The sequence below is a fragment of the Phalacrocorax carbo genome, chromosome 4 (genome assembly GCF_963921805.1).
Source record: "Phalacrocorax carbo chromosome 4, bPhaCar2.1, whole genome shotgun sequence".
In the NCBI taxonomy this organism is placed as follows: Eukaryota; Metazoa; Chordata; class Aves; order Suliformes; family Phalacrocoracidae; genus Phalacrocorax; species Phalacrocorax carbo.
In genome coordinates, this window is record NC_087516.1 from 15,615,886 (window position 1) to 15,634,321 (window position 18,436).

General features: G+C 40.7%; 1 protein-coding gene across 2 annotated transcripts; it reads right to left on the reverse strand.

Moving 5' to 3' along the window:
* Positions 1-545: 545 nt before the first annotated feature.
* HS3ST1 (heparan sulfate-glucosamine 3-sulfotransferase 1) lies at positions 546-15,778 on the reverse strand. Of its 2 annotated transcripts, XM_064449145.1 has the most exons (3): positions 15,611-15,778; positions 5,914-7,003; positions 546-3,908 (listed from the first exon to the last, which is right to left on the reverse strand). In XM_064449145.1, the coding sequence occupies exon 2, from the start codon at positions 6,873-6,875 to the stop codon at positions 5,916-5,918; it is 960 nt and encodes a 319-aa protein (XP_064305215.1). In that variant the 5' UTR covers positions 6,876-7,003; positions 15,611-15,778; the 3' UTR covers positions 546-3,908; positions 5,914-5,915. The 2 variants fall into 2 exon arrangements, with proteins under 2 accessions (XP_064305215.1, XP_064305214.1); XM_064449144.1 differs by lacking the exon at positions 546-3,908 and having other exon boundaries at positions 4,283-7,003.
* Positions 15,779-18,436: the final 2,658 nt, after the last annotated feature.

Genomic DNA, 18,436 nt, shown 5'->3' on the forward strand with positions numbered 1-18,436 from the left:
AGTCAAAATGGACTAGGTGCTATGTTTCTGCAGTGTGTCCTTTTTTTCCCTCTGCTACTCCCCTTGCAAAGGAACACACCTGTTCAGGCAAGAAAATGATATGACACTAAAATAAATAAGACATTGTATGGTTCCAACTCCATTTCTTCCTGCACATGCACACTTTGTTACCTTTGGCTTAGCTCCACTTCAGTAAACTTTTGTTATCTGACTATATAACATAACTTGCATTTCTGTTCTTTGTACTTTACATAGTCACAAAAGGAAAAAAGACCCCATTCCTACATGGATCAAGAGAATGGTTCTCCAACTGTTTCCATTACTTCAAAAGAAATACTGCTACCGTTCATAGTATGGGTAAAAGTCTCATAATATGGCCAATAACATAACTGCTACTCTAGCAACAATAAAAATATGTTCCTTTGATTACACATTTCTATTTAGGAAATGCATTAGATAACTGCTCATGTGTGACGATAGTTACTCCTGTAATGCAACGATGCAGACCAAATAAGTTGGATTTTATTCAATTAAAGGTTAAAACATGTCAGAGCAAACATAGATAAAGTATGTTTTGAACCCCATAATGCTGTGATTTCCCATTCATTTGAACAGTATTCTATAAAAATACTATCAGATCATGGACCTATTTTCTTACAGAGTGTTAATATAATAGTTAATTATAAGACACGTGTGATACAGCAACATACAGGAGAGGAAAGAGGAATCTCACAAGATTTAGTAATAGGAGATAGCATGAGAACTGTCTGGTATAAGAAATACTGCAAGAACTCTTCCTTTTGTAACTGAGTGTTATCTGGACTGAACTGTGTTGAGTCCTGGAAGCTGACCCTGGTCATTACTGTTGAAATACTGCTGGCTGGCTGACTGACTGACTGACTGAAAACCAAGGAGGGAGGGCATGTTAGTTGTTCTGCTGTTTTACTATGAATGCACACACACTCCTGTTTCTGTAACCCTCATCCAAATTAAGAATTTTTCCATTCACTTCAAACAGTCCTTTGTTCAAGCCAATGCGCCTTCATAATTGAAGCTATGTGCCTGAGTATTAAAATATTTTTTTATACTAAGGGATCCCTCATGCACCTGCTGTTCGGGGTTTGGCTCTTAAACTGTGTTTTGGCGGAGCATAATGTCAACAGCAAGTAAAAAGATGATGTCATTATGATAGGATTATTGACTTGGAAGTTAATTGAAGACATTGCTTTCATAGACAACACAAAGTGATACCCAAGCCAAAAATTTCACGTCCCTTATCATTAAAAAAAATATGTTCTCAGACCAATGAGATCAGCTGTTCCTATGCACCCAGCTGCTCCCCACCCTGACTTGCATATTTTATATATCCCAGAAGGCATTTAAAATCTTCAGCATCACTGTTGAGTTTATTGCACTATTAACTTAAAAACTACATCAACTCTTGTGTGGTAGTTAAGTAGAAAATTTACTGTGAATGGGTTATTGTTGCAAGAAAATAGAGTACTGCTCTCCTTTGCTAATATTCTAGGAGACAGAAATGCAATTTTATTTATTTTGGTAGGCAAAATATTAATGAAAGTTTTTTTCACTCATAAGATATTTGCATGGCTTCCTTCTGTAACTGGCCTTTCCAACACAATTGCAAAATGAAGGAATTATAATACAATCTTTCCAGCATACTGGGCACTTAGGCAGAGTCATATAAATAAAAGTTATAGGTAAAGAATGAGAAAAGAATGGTAAATCTGTAGGGGCACATACCTGCAACTATTTCAGCTGATATATACCTAGTAGCAAGTTCAACACACTTTGTTGACATATGATAGTTTAATACTTTTGCCTTACTGTACTTTTTATTACTTTATTAGAGTATTTATTACTTATATTAGAGCACACCTACTAATATACTGCAATATTTTACTCAATGTGAGCCAAATTAGGACTTTCGCGTCACAGGCTTTAAAAATGGGAAAGGAGAGGGGATAGTCTTCTGAGTAGTTTTGATACATAGCCTGTAACTTGTGGGGTGCATATGTGAACTTTTTAAAATATCTGGTCAGCCATGCTAGATAAAGCAGAAGACAGATACATGGCAATACGCCTTACCCCATCTTATTTCTCTTTAGACGTTTGAAATCCGTGTGGATGACAACAGGGAATGAGAATCCTGGCTTTCTGCAGAAACTGAGTCTGAAAATGCATGTAGACAAGGAAATATGAAATGATCAGCTTTGAGGCCCAAGGTAATGATGTTATCATCTAATATATTCTATGGTGGTAAGTCTCACACACACATCAATGCGTGTAGCTCTACCATATTCCCAATGCAAATAGGCTCAAACAAGAATAAAAAAGGGATGGATTTTTTTTCTGAGATGTTCCAGAACAATGTCGATTTATTCAAGCACAGTAGATGTTATTTCACCTACAACATCGGGTAAAAGGTACAAGGAACAGCAAAGCACATGTAAAAGGATCATACAGCACCAAGCATAGATGTAGCAATATTCTTGATAAAGTAATAACTTTTGGGTTTTTTTTTTCATGATACTTCTTTTCCTTTCCATGCTCTTTCAGCATTGCTCATGGGATAATCATTGTAGTTTAAACTTTGTCCTCTCCAGGTGCAGTATCTGGGTTTCAAAGACTCACACTGATCTGTCTTGTGAAGCAGAGGGCAAGACTTAGTCCTGCAGTGCCACCCTGATTAATGACTTGATTGGTATTTCTTCTTGTACTCAAGGGGAGTGGTAGGCTTTGAATTGGACATTGAATTCTCATAAAGTGTTCTATTTATTCTTTATTTGCAGGACTGATCACAGACTTGGCTAGCTGCCCTGAGGAAACATGCCTCTGGAGCAACACCCAAGTGGTTGTACTTTAAACCCGAGATGGTAGAGTTTTACAGAAATAAATACCTATATTGCATAACACCTGAAAGGTATTTTCAGGGATTTTTTTTCTTTCATGAATAGATGTGGCATGACCGCAAAGCTCACTATTAGTGTTTCTACAGTCCCAATTGCATTGTGCTTCAGCCTCTTTCCTTCATTCTCTCTTCATTTTCTTCTGTTGGCTTTTGTTGTTTAGCACTTCTTTAGAAATAATCTAGCAAATATATTTAAATACAGTAATGCATGTGTGGAAAGTGACTGTTGCTCTTGTTAAACTGAAAATTCACACTCAGAATCCTAGTTTTAAGTATTGGAACTCTTGAACTTAGGGCACCTATGGCAGGCAAATATTACCATTGTCATTAGCGTGGGTGTGCTTTGTTGTCCATCAACATCATAGCTACCACACAGCTAGCCGTGCAACCTCCAGGATAAGGCATTGTACAATCATGCCATCCCTGAACAAGGTGTACACGTTCAATATGGCAGTCTGTGGGCCCCTTTAAACTTAGGGTCTAGGGCATGAGTTGTGAGCATCTGCTTCAGGGTGTCCCCCTGAAGTGGTCACTTCACCTCCTGATCCTACAGAGAATATGCTATGAGGCCCTATGCTCTACTTCTCCTTCTACAGTGACAAGCCACACTGGGTAGGGGGGAACATGTGCATGTGTTCAGCTTAGTGACAGGCAAGATACTGGTATCAGGTAGCATCATATATCTAAAAGTATTCTCAGTACCAACATCAGGTGTCAATATTGCTCTGGCATTCACAGTTCCAACACTTATGCCTATGCTACCCTGTATGACCTGCTGCAGGTGAATTTGATGCAATCCTGCCTTCTTGTCCTCCTCTGGCTTCTGGTCATATATCCTGGTCGCACTTTTCCTTTCCCAGCAAAAAGTTGGCGAACATGGTGGGCTTAGTCTGGGGCTGTAGAGAGGCACTAATGAAGGTGGAACTATACAGTGGGAAGCCATTCATCTGGGCCAAAATCTCTTAGGTCCAGATTGTTCCTGCAGAGATCACATTAGGAAGGAAATGGGATAATAATGAGTGTAGAAAAAAAATACTGCCCCTCCCCTACACAAAACTCCCTGAATTTCTCTCTTCTAAATCTTCAGTAGGAGCATGATGGTAATATAACCCTGTTATTTTTTGGCATCTTTCTCATGTAAGATGTGCCATTATTGTCACCAAAAAATTTCCCTCCTTGTTGTATATTCTGTGTCAGCAATGGACCATACAAGCACAACCCAGTAGTTGCTTTCCAATCAATCCACTAGGCTACAGCTCAATTCTTAAGTAACATTTAACTGGAACCTAAACTGGAGTTGAATCCTAAATTCTGGTCTTCCAAACTTAGAAACTGATGAAAAAAAGAGAAAGATGCAATTGAGAAAATATTTTATTGAGTACAATACCATTTCATTGTAGGCTTTCATCAAAGGTCTACTTTATAAAACACCACCAACCTCTCTGAGGTTGAATACAGCTTGGGCAGGTGCACAAGGAGCAGGAGAGAGAGGGGCAGCACCTGCAAATTTACATGCAAGCAGCATAATATGGGATATTTGCATCCAGACAGTACCTTGCCATAGAGCCCAAGTTTGCACCGTCTCACCAGAAAAAAATTAATGAATCTACATTAAAATTTTATAAGGGATTGTAACAATCAGTTACAAGTTCAAATTTACAGGGTGTTGCCACTGTACATTCAGCAGCTAAACTCAAGATCATAAAATGAAAATTAGGAGCTCAGAATGAAAGTACTATAGCAAGTCTTGTGTGGAAACAGGATTAACTCTAAGTCCAGAAATTGATGACTAACAAGACATCATAACTACTGTGGTCGAAGAAAGCTGTAATTTTTACCAATGTACTAACATCTAACTTCCAGTTTTAGCAGATGGAAGACCATAAAGTTCCTGGAATTGGGGTTATTCCCACAACTCACAAGTCTAATCAAGACTTGGCATCATGGATCTTCAAAGGAGATTAAATGAACAGTAGTCCATGGGCAATTTTTGGTTTCAGGAAGCACCTGCTCAACTTGTAGAAAACAGCCTTAAATGAGGTACAAGCATGGTAATATTTATGTAAGTGAAGTTGCTGCTTATTAGAATGTAGACCAACTAATTTTTCTAGTGTAATAGTTCATTTTCAGCGGTGGCAAAGCATAAGTGTGCTATAAAGTGTAGGAACAGTCATAAGCAACCTTGAAAATGTCCCTATATTGCTTAAATTCTTCTCTCAATACTCCTTCTTTATGAAGTATATAAACACTCAGAGACTGTAGGAAGTTTTCAGGTTGATCATATTTCTGCAGTTAACTCTGGATTTTATGAGCTGGTCCCCATAGAATCTTTAAAAATCTGCCACGAAACCTGCACTGTACTGCCAAAGAATTTGAGGATCACCTGTTATAACAATAAATATGAAGGTAAGTACAGCAGTTAATATGTCATATTACACAGAGACTTTCATTGTCCCTTGGGTGTGTGTATCCCAACATGTATAAGGACCATCACTTTATCAGGAAATAATTTTATAAAGCAGGATGGAACAATTTGCTAACTACAACAATATTTTCAAATGAGAAAAATTATTAAACCACATTTTAAAGCAAGAAAAATGGAAATGTAAAGTTTAGCATATTCATTAGCAATTAGAGGAGAAAGTTCAGAGTAGTCCAGAAAGGCCAAAGTACTCAAATAATTCTGAAGAGTTCTGTTAAAATTAATTTCTTATTAAAAAGACAACACACTCTCAAGAGAGCATCTTCTGCAGTGAAATAATTTAGTTTCTTCATATAGACACATCATACACAACGTTAACAACCATGAAAAACAATACAAAATGCTTTCAAATTTAACAAGTATAAAAATATAACTAGTATATATGGCAATTGTGAATCTAATACTGTACAGAAGTATTTATGGATTTTACAAATAAATTATAGCTTAAATGCCCTTTTTAAAATTTCTAAATGTACACTGGAACATAGGTTCTGAAGCTTACCACTAACTTGCCACAAATGAGTGCCAGTCAAATGTTCTGCCCACAAGCTCAAAAAATTTCTTGTTGGGTTCATAGAAATATTCATGCAGTTTCTCGAGTAACCGGGTATCAATTTGTGGGTGTGCTCGTCCTTTTGACTCATGTAAACAACGCTCTCTACCACTGTCCCTTAGGCAGTAGAAGCCTTTAGTTTTATTGAAATAAAAGTTTGAAGCATTTATCTGTGGTGATAACTTCAAAAATCTCTCTACCTTCTCTATTTCTGGGAAGGGATCTTTGATTAGTTTATCCCCATCTACAATGTGGATATGATCAAGAGGAAAATACTTCAGCCAGTTTTGCATGTGAATGTAGTATAAGCTTCTGTTTATTGCCTTGTAGTCCACATTGAGTTCACCATCTTTAATCAGGAATTGTTCAATGGATGGATACGGCTTGTGCTTCTGCATGTGATTATAGAACACTTGGGTGTAATCTGATAGTACTCTCTCACTTGGGTCTCTTAAAATAAGGAGTAGTCTCATTGATTGGTTCATGTTATAAACTCTTTCAGGCACTTTAGGTGATGTGAAATATGCTGGAGTTTTTTCCACGGTGATCTGATGGGGATAAGAGAATGGCATTTGATTAATATACCACTGCAATCCATTCCTGTAATGATCTTCCCAGTCAAAGAAGTGAACTTCAGTTTCTGCTGCTGCAATATCTGGATGGAGACTCAACATCTCCAACAAAGCTCTTGTTCCACCTTTTCTTACCCCAATAATGATAGTCTGTGGCAGCTGCCGGCATGATCCATTAGAATGAATGTTTTCCTTGAAGTCATTTTTTTGAGGTGTTTTCTTTAAAAGTTCTCTCTGAACAGACTGAGAAGCCTCAGCCTTCGAATTTATAGCCGGTGTGGAAGGCACTATCTGAGGTTGAACAATAAGCAACACAGCTCCCAGCAGAAAAGCTGCCATGACAGAAGTTCTTAGTCTGGTTTCACTCAAGCAGCTAATGGTGCATAGAGTGATTTCCACCGAGAACAACCTTTAAAAGTTGTTTCTGTTTTGCTGAGTGAACGTGTATTTCTCAAACAGAAACTTTGCTGAAAGAGGGAAAAGACAAAGAAAAGAAGCACATTATTTTATACTCAGACATATCACTACTAAAGCCACACTGCAAGTATGCTTTTCTCAACTGAACAAACTTCTTCAGCTTTCCCAGCTCTAGGCTCATAGATCATTTGGTATAATTACATTCTTTAAAAGACAGACACATACAATAACGTCATGAAAAAATTATTTCCAGTCATCAGGAGACATGAACATTCTGAATCTTTCTCTTGCACCCAACACTCATCCAGAGTATTATTTCTTTTTTTTTTTAAATCTGATTTCATTGGAGTTGAACAACAATCACAAGAGAATTAAGTGCTTTTTTTTATTCTGCAATAATAGGTTTATCTTAGAAATACAACATAAAAAAAGAAAAGGTGTTGACTGGACCAAAAAAGCATTACTAAAAGCTGAGGGTCTCTTAGGAAGCCCAGGAATTACAGCATCCTAAAGGACTATATGACAGCAGCCTTAGAAGTAAAGCCTCCTGGGAAAAAGGCTTACACAATATAGATAGAGCTGCCCAACCATGGGAAGGTAATGTTCTCCTAGAAAGAAGTTAGGAAGAGCTCTGGGTGAGTAGCAGACCAAGGAAAAGTTGAATTTTCATGCATTTTTTTAAGTCAAGTTAACATTTGCTTTGTGCTTATGGTTTCTAAGGATAGAGTCAGGTGGTATGCACTCTGGCCCTGCAAAAAGGTAATATGATAAAACCATATAGTACAACCTCATCAACAAAATGCTAGAAAAGCTGTGGTTCCAGCTATGATACTCAGGAAAGAAAATACACAATGGATACTTCTGAAGGTCATTTTGAAAATCAGCCAGCAAGCTGCTCTGATGTAAACAACTAACTTTACACTTTATCAAAAGACTACTGAAAACCACCACTGAACCACATTTAATGGTCAGGGTGTTTTTAATGCAATGTTTGAAGTGAAATCTTAATGGCCTCACACACAGCATACCTGTTAGATTGTCGTGTTATGAGCAGGCTGTGCATACAAGCTCCCCAAAGTTAGATGCCTTCCAATGACTTTATAACCTCAGTGGAGGGCTGGGGTAAGTATGATTTTGGTATTTTATAACTCCATTGAGAAGTGGAAGCCGTTATGGCAGAGCACCCGACTGCTTTGCCTTAGTAGGCTACTGTAATTATGAATTTAAGCTTGGAACAGTGCACACTGTACCAGCTAACAAGGGCTGAAATATAAAATTACATATGAACAACCTGAGGAAATGCAAGGGCTAGGTTTTGGAAATTCTCCAGAGAATCTGAAAAGAAACTAATGACTTTTCCACAATAAGCTAAGTCCCAGTGTGACATGGACTAATGATGTGTTTCTAAGTGATCTAGAAAGTTCTGGGTGATAGCTTTGCATTTACAGAGGTCACGACTCCACCCTGAATGGAGCAGGTCTGCTTCCTGATGTTTGCTACTGATTATTACTTTTATGCTTTCCCTTTTTCTTATCACTTTTAAAGGGCTACAAGGCAGCAATATTGTTAGGCAGCAGAAATCAAGGCTGGGAGGAGAGGGAAGCAAAGTGTCAAGATAGCTGTGAAGTCAAAAAAGAGTGTGTGCTTCCCTGTATGCCTGCAGGCTTTGAGGTCATGGGCATGCCCTGTCTTGGGCAGAAGGTCATGCCCTGGGCTGTTCTGTGATGTCTGCTGTGAGGCAACTTTGCAGAGGAGTTTGTTATTCTTCCATTTTTGGTCACTGTTAAGTTTTATCTGGCTGAGCGCGCTCCATTTTGGCTGCCATCATTAATCTTCTGCTCCCCTTCCCCATCATCACCACTCCTATTAATCTTTCTCAGCTTAATCTACTTCAGTTTTAACAAGAAATAATCTTTATTATTAGTCCCACACTGAAGATAGTGGGGGGACACTGGGAGACAGACAATTCAATATAGGTAAATTCATGGTGGACGTCCCCACTGAGCTATGCTGCCACCATATTCAGCAGCAATGTGAGCAAATGGTACTGCACCAGCCAAGCCAGATTGGATCAGTGACTGATGGGCAGCTCAGGACATAAGAGCAACAAAACATCAACTCTTGCTGAATTTTAAGGTCACAGATTAAGGGGATAGCCACTTACTTCAGAGTATATTTTAAGAGTCTGTAGCTCCATAAATAGTAAGCCTGAGTTGTTGTCTTAACACCTTACTGGAAAAGCATAATAGGATTCTGGTGAGGAACAGGTTGAACTGTTATTGAAAGGAATTAAGTTAAAGCCTAATGATAGGAACCCATTTTTCTTAGTAGTCAGATTGAAATATGCTATGCTAATAGCCAAGTTCCGCAATAGGCTGTCTCTCTCTGGATAGATGAACTTGTAGCTACTGGTCTCAGATACTAGTGACAACACACTGCTGGGATTTCTTTTTTTTTTTCTTTTTTGTAATGAACTATATATACCAATTCATTGGGACTGTTTTTAATTCATAGTTTTCATACTACTCAGTTGCCAACTTTTTTTTATTTAAGCCTTCCTGTGGCTGAGTAAAACATGGGAATGTTTGGGGGAAATAAAAGACACAGCAAGGTGTCTCTTAACTGTAGCTCCACTCTTGTTTTGGCTGGCATTTCTTTGAAATTTGTGGGATATTACAGGTGTGGTACCAAGGGCTACACCTCAAATAGTGTTTTGAGCCTCAGGAGCTCTGCTTCAGTGTCTTCCCATTCTTAACCGAAATACTTTTAGGGGCATAGCTTTTTCTAAATAAAGAAAAGCAACTGTTTTCTGTTGCAACATGAGACCTCAGAGTAACATGGGAGTATCTTCTGCTTCAGATATACAGAATTTCATTTTTCCTCCAACTATTTGTGCCCATGCACATCTGCCGAACACTGCTACAGTACCTGTAGCATTTTATACACACCCAGTGAACCATGTCAGTAATTATGCCATTCAAAGTACCTATATACAATTGTTTTGCTTGCAAGCAATAAATCTTTGCCTTTTCTTCCTATTCTTTTGTTTCTCTCAAACCATATATGTTTGATATCTGGATCAGCTATTTTGTTGTGTTAGACTAATGCAACGCAATGGACATGAGTGTGCCTCTAAATTCAGCACAAAACATATGTTGTGTGGGCAAAGTGGTGTCCAGGAATAAAATGGCGTATAAATTGGTTGCCATTCAGCTTTCCTCCCTTATGTCCTCTTTAATACTTTTACAGATGTGCAGTTTGGTGGCTAGGATTACAGCAGTTTATATAAAATGATGCAAATGCATATTAGATAGCTTTATAATTTGCGGGTCTGAAAAACTGTTTCAACAATAATAAGCATGCACTAAAGAGTTTATAGCAGCCACTCTGCCAAATTACTTTTCTACTTTAAGATTTCTCTTCACTGCCTCCACAAGTCATGCAGAGCATAGAAGACTTCACTCAATGACTTTGTATTCCAGATTAGTACAAAAATTTAACTGACAGTCATTACTATTGTGTTTGCTACAAGTAAATGAGCAAGTTGGTAAAAGGAACACAGTTCATGTTAAATGGTGCTTTGAAGATTATACCAAGACTTTTCAAAAAGTCTGATTGCTTTTCCTTAATCTTTTCTTCAGCTTTCTCCAATTAATTAGCAAAATGTGCCATACTGTTTATTCAACACAGTTTAATGTGAACATTGCCAGTCAAATCAGCTTTCATGATTTTCATGATTAAAACCTCTTCAAAAGTAACAGTAACTTGGAAATAAATGGAAGCTTTTCTCAGCAACTGTGCTGAGGGTCACAGGTGCCATATTTCATTGACTTTAAGCATATTACTGTGCTCTTTGAAATGTGTCACTCTTTTATGACTTCTAACTATCTCTTACCACATTACCAGGGTATTTAAATGTCTCGGTATGTTTATCCTCATCCAATGGCATGGTCTATGCTACCTAGATTATATATAATTTTTAGTTTAATTAGCATTAACAAATACAGTAGTTTTTGCCTGGACTGATAACTTCATTTTCGATGGGGGTGGGATGGGGCTGGATTTAGCTCTGAACATTCATAAGAACCTTCAGGTTAGCTGCCAAAGCTGGCAGGATGGAACACAAGGAGTGTCTGTAGGGCAGTCAGTAAGCATCAGGTAGAGCCTGCTGACAAATCTGACAGGAATACTTCACAAAAAAGCCCACAGCAACACACTGAGAGGTTTAGCATAGTTAAACACAATTACTACCAGGACAGTGACTGGGAGAGGGAAGACTACATCCTTCCCATGAACAAGCAGATTACTTCACCTTCATTAAAGAGAAGCTTTGTTTTCATGGTTCTCTAGGGACTGAGGTTGAGCAGGCAAAGTTTCAGATGTCCTCACCTTCTCTCCTTGCAGAACTGAAGCCCTTCACCAATGAGATCTTTGCCCAGGCACCTAAAAAAAGTCAGTCTGGCCTGAATGAGAACCATAGATCAGTTGCTGAAGTTTGTCTCTAGAGGGAGATTAGAGCTAAAAATCTAAGGGAGACTTTCTGTTCTTACAAAGTGTATTTAGTTTTGCAGATGTGATAGAACCTCAGGACGGTTTGTGGACTGTATTGTCCTTTGCACATATTTGGGCACTCAATACAGCAAAACGCAGGACTAACACTGCTGGTTAAACTGAGCTGTGCAGTACAACCCACACATCTGCTATGATGGCTTCTTATATTGGGGAAAAAAATTCCATAACTGAGTTAACCAACTCTACAAACAACTTTCTAAACTGATAAATCAGTGATCTGAACATTTGTATTCAGTGATATGTTTAAAAAGTACTGTTAGATCAATTGTAGTGTACTTGAAATTCTTCAAGAACTCGTTGATATAAACAGTATATATTCCTATCCTCTAAGAATAGATGGTGTCTGCCATAGGATATATTCCTTAGTTGCTTATACAAGCTCTTTCAGGTGACAATTTGTACCCAGTTAGCACAAAACTCTCCAGTGCAGCTATCACTTCAAGCTCAGTCAAGAGCAAGATAGAAAGGGGAGCAAGTTTTTTATTTAAATCTAATCTGGTTTATGAAACATTTTTTCCTTTTAGACTTATTCTTTATTTTGTTATTTTTAAGTATTAAACTGCCTCACCATGCCCTCTTCATGAAGAAATGTTTCCCATACTTCCCCCCACCTTGTTTTTTAATCCCATTTAAAAAGTTTTAAACATGTGCCAGTGAAATGCTCAAACTCTAATTTCTAGTAATTAACTACAAGTAATTGCCTACTTTAGTAAGTGCTGCAGAGACAAGTTATTAAATGAAATAGAACTATATACTACTGAAGACACAGATCCCTGGGGGCATAAACTGCTGGTCACCTCATGATATATAGAAAAAGGAATCTGTGCATTAAAAGGGGAGGTGAAAAGATAAGCAACTGTATGAACCTATATTACAGTGCCTAAATGATATTGTCTAGGTACGCTTCCCAAATTGTATTACAAAATGCTGCACAACCAGTAGAGATTAAACCATGGCTTTAATTTTTATAGTCAGCATGTTAAGAAATCTACTCATAATTTCAATGCTGTTAAGATGATATATTGTCTACCAGCTCTAAGACTTCAGAAATATACTTTTTAAATTTTAAATTTTGGTTAGGGGAACTTAAACTGAGAAAGGCTGACTTGGTAGTACGTATTTTTGGCTGAATTCTGCTGCATTTTTGCACCTGCTGTGATAAATACAGTTCATACAAATTAGCTAGGTCACCAGTTCATGACTACTAAAGAAGGAGTTCAGCTCCAGTGTGAGCAATAAAGTAGAAAATTTATAATAGACGGTAGTTATATATATCATGCACTCTTTTTCTTAAGGTCAGAAGGGACCATTGCAATCTGTCATGCCAAGAGATCATAGAAGTTTTCAGAAAAGAGAATACCCTAGATTTCAAACAGCTTCATGCAGGTGAAAATAAAATGGGACATTACAGCAGAATAAAAATAAACTTGAAAAGCTCAGGATGCACAGAAATTTTTGTACTGAATGCTAATATGGAATCCCCCTACCACCTTCTAGCAATTTTTGAAACACTTGTCAGGACTCAATTTTTTTCGTAAAGAAAAAGGGTACACCGTACCACTACCTTCTTTATCCCCCTGTAAACTCAAATGTTCAATTCAAAATCCAGAAATTACTCCCCATCCCACTTCCCAAGCAAAATGGGTCACATTCTAATTAGGAAGCCAAAATCTATCGCACAGTTAATAGAGTTGCTTCCTAATTCATCAAAGCTGTCCCCAAGAAAACAACCTGTGTGGAAGGATGGCTCTGTCCTGTCTTGTTCCCTTTCTGTACAAAGGCTCACCTTAACTGGATGTATTGAAAAAGGTAACACAGCAGATGAAACAATCCCATTCTCATTTTCTCTGCCAAGCAATCTCATACCACTCTGTAGCTGTGGGCCCCATTCCAAATACCAGTATGACATTTAAAACAATAAAAACAAAAACCCCCAAAACCTTCAGATAGTCTTTCAGTTCATATTCCAAGCTGACTTCTGTGTCTTCTACTCTCCTGCCTTCAGAATAATACTGGAGCAGAGTGGGTACTGGTGAGGTCATCACTGTATTAGACTTAGCTAAACCAATCAATTTACTAAGTGAAGCACTACATGGTGACCTGGAGGGAACCCTCATGCTCTGGAGCAAGAGGTGAGATGATGCGTCAGGACCCATTTTGGACTGCCCAGGCATATTTTCAGTTTTTTCTTTTTCTAATTATCAAAACCTTTCATGGAAATCCATCGGCTTTGACATATTTTGGGGATCTGATAGCTTCTTGATTCTGGGTGGCATTTCTAGAAGAGGGAAGGGAGAGATCCCATGCTAGTCAGACTAATAAAAACACTTCTGGTTTCTTCCAATGAAAAGCAAAAGACTTGTGTGTCTATCTATACACACATGCATTCTTGTGTATTGGAAAACTGTTTTCGACCCACTATTTTTCTGTAATGTCTGTGGAAGCATATGACTAATTCAGAATAACCAAGGTAGTATTCTGACAAGGAAGGGACAGAGGCTGCAATCTGGCAATGCTGGGGTCAGAATTTGCTCTGTCAAATTGTTGCCTCTCCACGGCAAAAGCTGGCTTTGCTTCAGATGCTTAATCTTGCTACTGACCTACTGAAGGCATTCATTCGGCTATGTAGTATCAAAAACCTCTGCATTTTTCAAAAAGCAAAAAAAATCAGGGTGGGCGCTGAAGGGGTGGATGTGCAAGATACAGCTGAAGCTGATGTCAGTAACTGCGCTCTTACTGATAGGTGCTCATTTCTGAGCAATGTGGGAAATGCACTTGTTTGAGAGTGCAAGAAATGCCAGCAGACATAAATTGTAATAGTTAATATGTAAATATAAATAAATGTAATATTGATAGCCAGACAACATATGGGCATACACCAATGTTCTACTAAATGTGCCACTTGCCATATATACTGCAGAGGCTCTCAGTGGGAGCAGGCAATGAATGGGTCTCTTGTGCCAGAAAGATGATCCCTGCAGACACTCCATCCCCAAACTATTCAAGCCTGGCATTCATAGGACTTCCCTGATTTTTTTTTTTTGCCTCCCCAGTACCCAGAAAGGTACAGTCTTGGAACAGGGAAAGCCCTCAACCTACTGCACTAACACAGAGCGGAAAGAGAGGTATATACTTAAATTCCCTGTCGACTGAGGTGACTAAATTGCCTGTACTTAGCTGGGTGCCCTTTCCTGATCTTTTGAAGGGCTGGAAGACAAGACCAAACCAGGACTCTTCCAGCTAGGGGCTGCCATCCCTCCCTCCCAGCATCCTTTGGCTCCCACAAGATTTGAACCTCTTATACCGTTATCCCTGGAAAGCACCTTGAGAACTGCAGTAACCTGTACTATTCTAGGGGGCCAGTCATTCAAAACCGACGTGAGCTCGAGTTAAGGCTTCGTGCTCTCCTGCCAGCCCCCAAAGACCGCTTTGCCCTGCAGCGCTACGCAGCTTGCCAGGTTCCAGGTCAGCACGCTGCATCCAGCCAGCTCCAGCACTCAGCGTAGGAACAGATCAAAGATGCTCAGAGGAGCTTTTGCAAGTTGTTCTGCTGTCAGGTAGGAGCCCTGCACTTCGCCGCCCTGCTTCCACACCCCTGCCGTTCTGCCGTTACATGTCCTTGTCATTTCGCCACAGGGAAAGACGGAGGTAAAGAAATAAAGTGCCCAGGGACTAAATCTAGTCCCTGCCTACAATCCAGGTGCTGCCGACCACTTTTTTTGCCTCTCCTTTCTTTTCTTCCCCCCCACCCCTCCGACAGCGACGCCAGAGCCTGCCTCAGTGAGCGAGGAGGGCGCGGGGCAGCTCCCGGCGTCCCTCCCCGGGGCTGGGGACGGCGGGCTCCGCACGGGCGGTCAGGCGCGCTCCGCAGCCCCGCAGCGCCGTGCGGCGCTCGCCTCCCGCGGGAGCGGGGCTCCCACCTGCCGGCAGCAGGTGCCGGGCGGAGGGGAGGCAGCGCAGGGTGCCCGCACCTCCGCGCCCCCGGAGGCGGGGGGCAGACCCCCTCGGCCATCGCCCCGACTCCCGCTGCCACCCGCTCCGCGGCGGCACCCGCCGCCCCCCCGCGGCACCCCCGCATCACTCACCGCCCGGGGCGCGGAGCCGTGCGGCAGCGCCCGCCCCGCTGTCCCATGGGCGCCGGCGGAGCCGGGGGAAGCGCGCGCGGCGGCGGCGGCGGCGGCGCGAGCGGGGAGCGAGCGGGGAGCGCCCGCTGCCGCCCGCCTCGCCCGCCTGGAAGCGGCGCGCCCGGCGCCCGGCGCCGGCTTGTTTGTACGGCCCCGCCCCGCCCCGCCGCGTCACGGCGAGGCCCCGCCCCCTCCCCCCGCCCGCGGGGCGGGCGGCGGCGGGGGGACGTGCGCACATGGGTGCAAACGCGCAGGGGTGCGGGCGCAGACGCCTACGGGCAGATACAATAGTTCGCACAAGTACTATCGCAAGCCTGGGGAAATAGATCGCTATCTGCAGAAACAGCCCGCCCCCCCGGCCCCCCCCCCGCCGTGACTGCCTCCTTCCTGTGCCTGCAAAAATGACACCCATGCGAGGTGGCAGGAATGAGAGACTGATAGCGCTTGCTATCAGTCAGTATTTACTTCTTCCACTTCTTGTTTATGCTTCCTGGACTTTACGAGGAGTCTTTGATTCCCTCCCCCCGCCCCGAAATGCTTTTTGCTCAGCCAGAAGAATGTAAAGCAGGTGGACGTCTAAAATGACAGAAATGCTGCTTCCTAAGATCAGTGGGAAAAGGCTTTCTGGGGATTTATTTTAAGCCATAGGGTTAATTTATTGAAATAGGTCTGTATTTGCCAAGAACTGATCTATGTTTTTTTCAAGATAAAATGCCTTAAAAACAGCATTAATGTACTTCATCCATTATTTCAACAGCCAACCTCTCTTGAAATTTACTCGGGGTAAAAAGCAGGCCCAAGCAACTGGAAAAAAAAAAAAAAGAAGAAGAAAGAAAAGAGGTTGGTGGGGGACCTCATTTCTTGGCTGATTTGGATCAGTTTAGCTTCACTCGTGACTGGGGGGGTTTCTTGAGGACTGGCATATCTGAAGGAGGTGGGGTGTTCCCAGAGAAGGTGGATTAGCGCTGTTTGTACACACGTTGTAATACCATCTGCCTGAAGAGGTAACTTCCTTAATCATAGATCAGCATCCCCCTGACCGGGGCTGGGTGGCAGCCAGGAACCTCTCTGCAGCTGAGGGTTCCTGAATTTTTTCTTATGTTTTCTGTTGCAAACTTTTACTTCTTTTCTGCAGTTTTTCTTCTGTATCTTTGTGTGCAAAGAATAGTTGCTTGCTCCTCCGCTTGCTTTGAGAGCTGCTGTTCTCCAATGGCACGTGATTGTATTGATTTAGGGTTTGCTGTTTAAATTTCCATCCATGCTGGTGGAGCTGTTTGCACAAGCATTGCAGGACCATGTAGTGTACATTTACACTGGCCGGTTTTTTTTCCATCCCTCTACTAGCAACTGTTGATGTGGCTGCTGTGTGGGGACGGGGAGGTTGACATGGGCTGGACCTAAGCATCTGAGAGGGATATCTTTAAATAAGCAGTGAGAAAGGCTTAAATCACCTCTCCAACCTTTGACAGAACACTGGTTAATACTCCTGCTGGAAGTGGACTAATGAGAGTTTTGCAGGATACTATGACCATTGGCTGCGACTCACTCACTGTTCTTTCACTCCTCGAGCACTAGTCTGTGGGACCGTCAGGTCACACTCACTTCCTGCACCAAAAACCAGGTCAGGGCACGAATGCTATGCAAAAATTCCCTTGACGCCTATTTTCTCAAACGCTCTTCCTTCAGCCTTGGCCTGCGGTTATATTATAGCAGGAGCCACAGCAGTTATGGAACTCTTGTTTTCTAATGATGACTTTCTATCGAGGGATGCTGAACAAAGATGCTGGGTTTATTTAAGTATCACCAGCAATTTCACATGGATTACAGGAAGTAGGTGTGTGTGTGGAGTTATTTTATTTACAACCATTTGTCTGCCTCCAGCCTTGAATAGGCATACTTTGGTATGGCTAAATCAATTAGTAAAATAAATATGTAATAGAAAATCTAAGGAATGAAAAACACTCAATTATGTCTTAAAAGCAGTATTTCTAAATAGAATCTTGTCAGAGGTTTTCAAGAAACAAATGCAACTACTTAAGGAAAAATAGGATGGTATAACTACGTATGTCTTTCATTTTATGTTTTTGCCTATTTTGCATTTAAGATGTTTCCTGTATTTAAGTTTACTAAATCATTTCGATGTGATTTCTTTAGCACAAATAGACATGTGCAATACTCTACTTTTAATTTTTTTTTAAGGTAAAAATAGAACATTTCACAAGTGTGTTTACTAAAAAAGTAACATTGATACTGTCTTTTCACTTGTATTTTAATACCTTCCTGTATGTTTTATTATAAACCTGAGAGTCTAGTAGGAAAATACTTTCATTCAAGGCTAGCCTTGCTGTTTAACCCTGCTATTTATGAATGGCAGTTGGTTTTGGTTTTCTTGCTAACAGGTTAAAACCAAAAAGCTTAGAGGGTGTTCAGCTGCTACAGACCCACACAATTTAGTCATAAGGGATCACTGTTTCTTCCATGTGATCTCTGGATCGGATCCTGTAATATCCATTTCATGTTTAATATCCAGTCTTGATATAAAAGAATCGAAAGATAGAAAATTCACCATCTCTTTAGGTAGTTTGTTCCAGTCATGAACCATCTTTGGTGTCAAAATAATAACAGAAGGTGTCTGTACACCTTTTAATCTGAAGGTATCTAACTGTAGCTCGAGGCCATTGCTTTATATTATCACCTTCCCAGGTAGATTAAAGATATATTTTTGCCCAAAACCATACCTTCTTATTCTAATTAAGTCACTTCTCAGTTGTGGGGTTTTGTGGTGGT

Bases quoted from the DNA above. Each gene is read 5' to 3' on its own strand.
- HS3ST1 (XM_064449145.1), bottom strand. From the start codon at position 6,875: ATGGCAGCTTTTCTGCTGGGAGCTGTGTTGCTTATTGTTCAACCTCAG.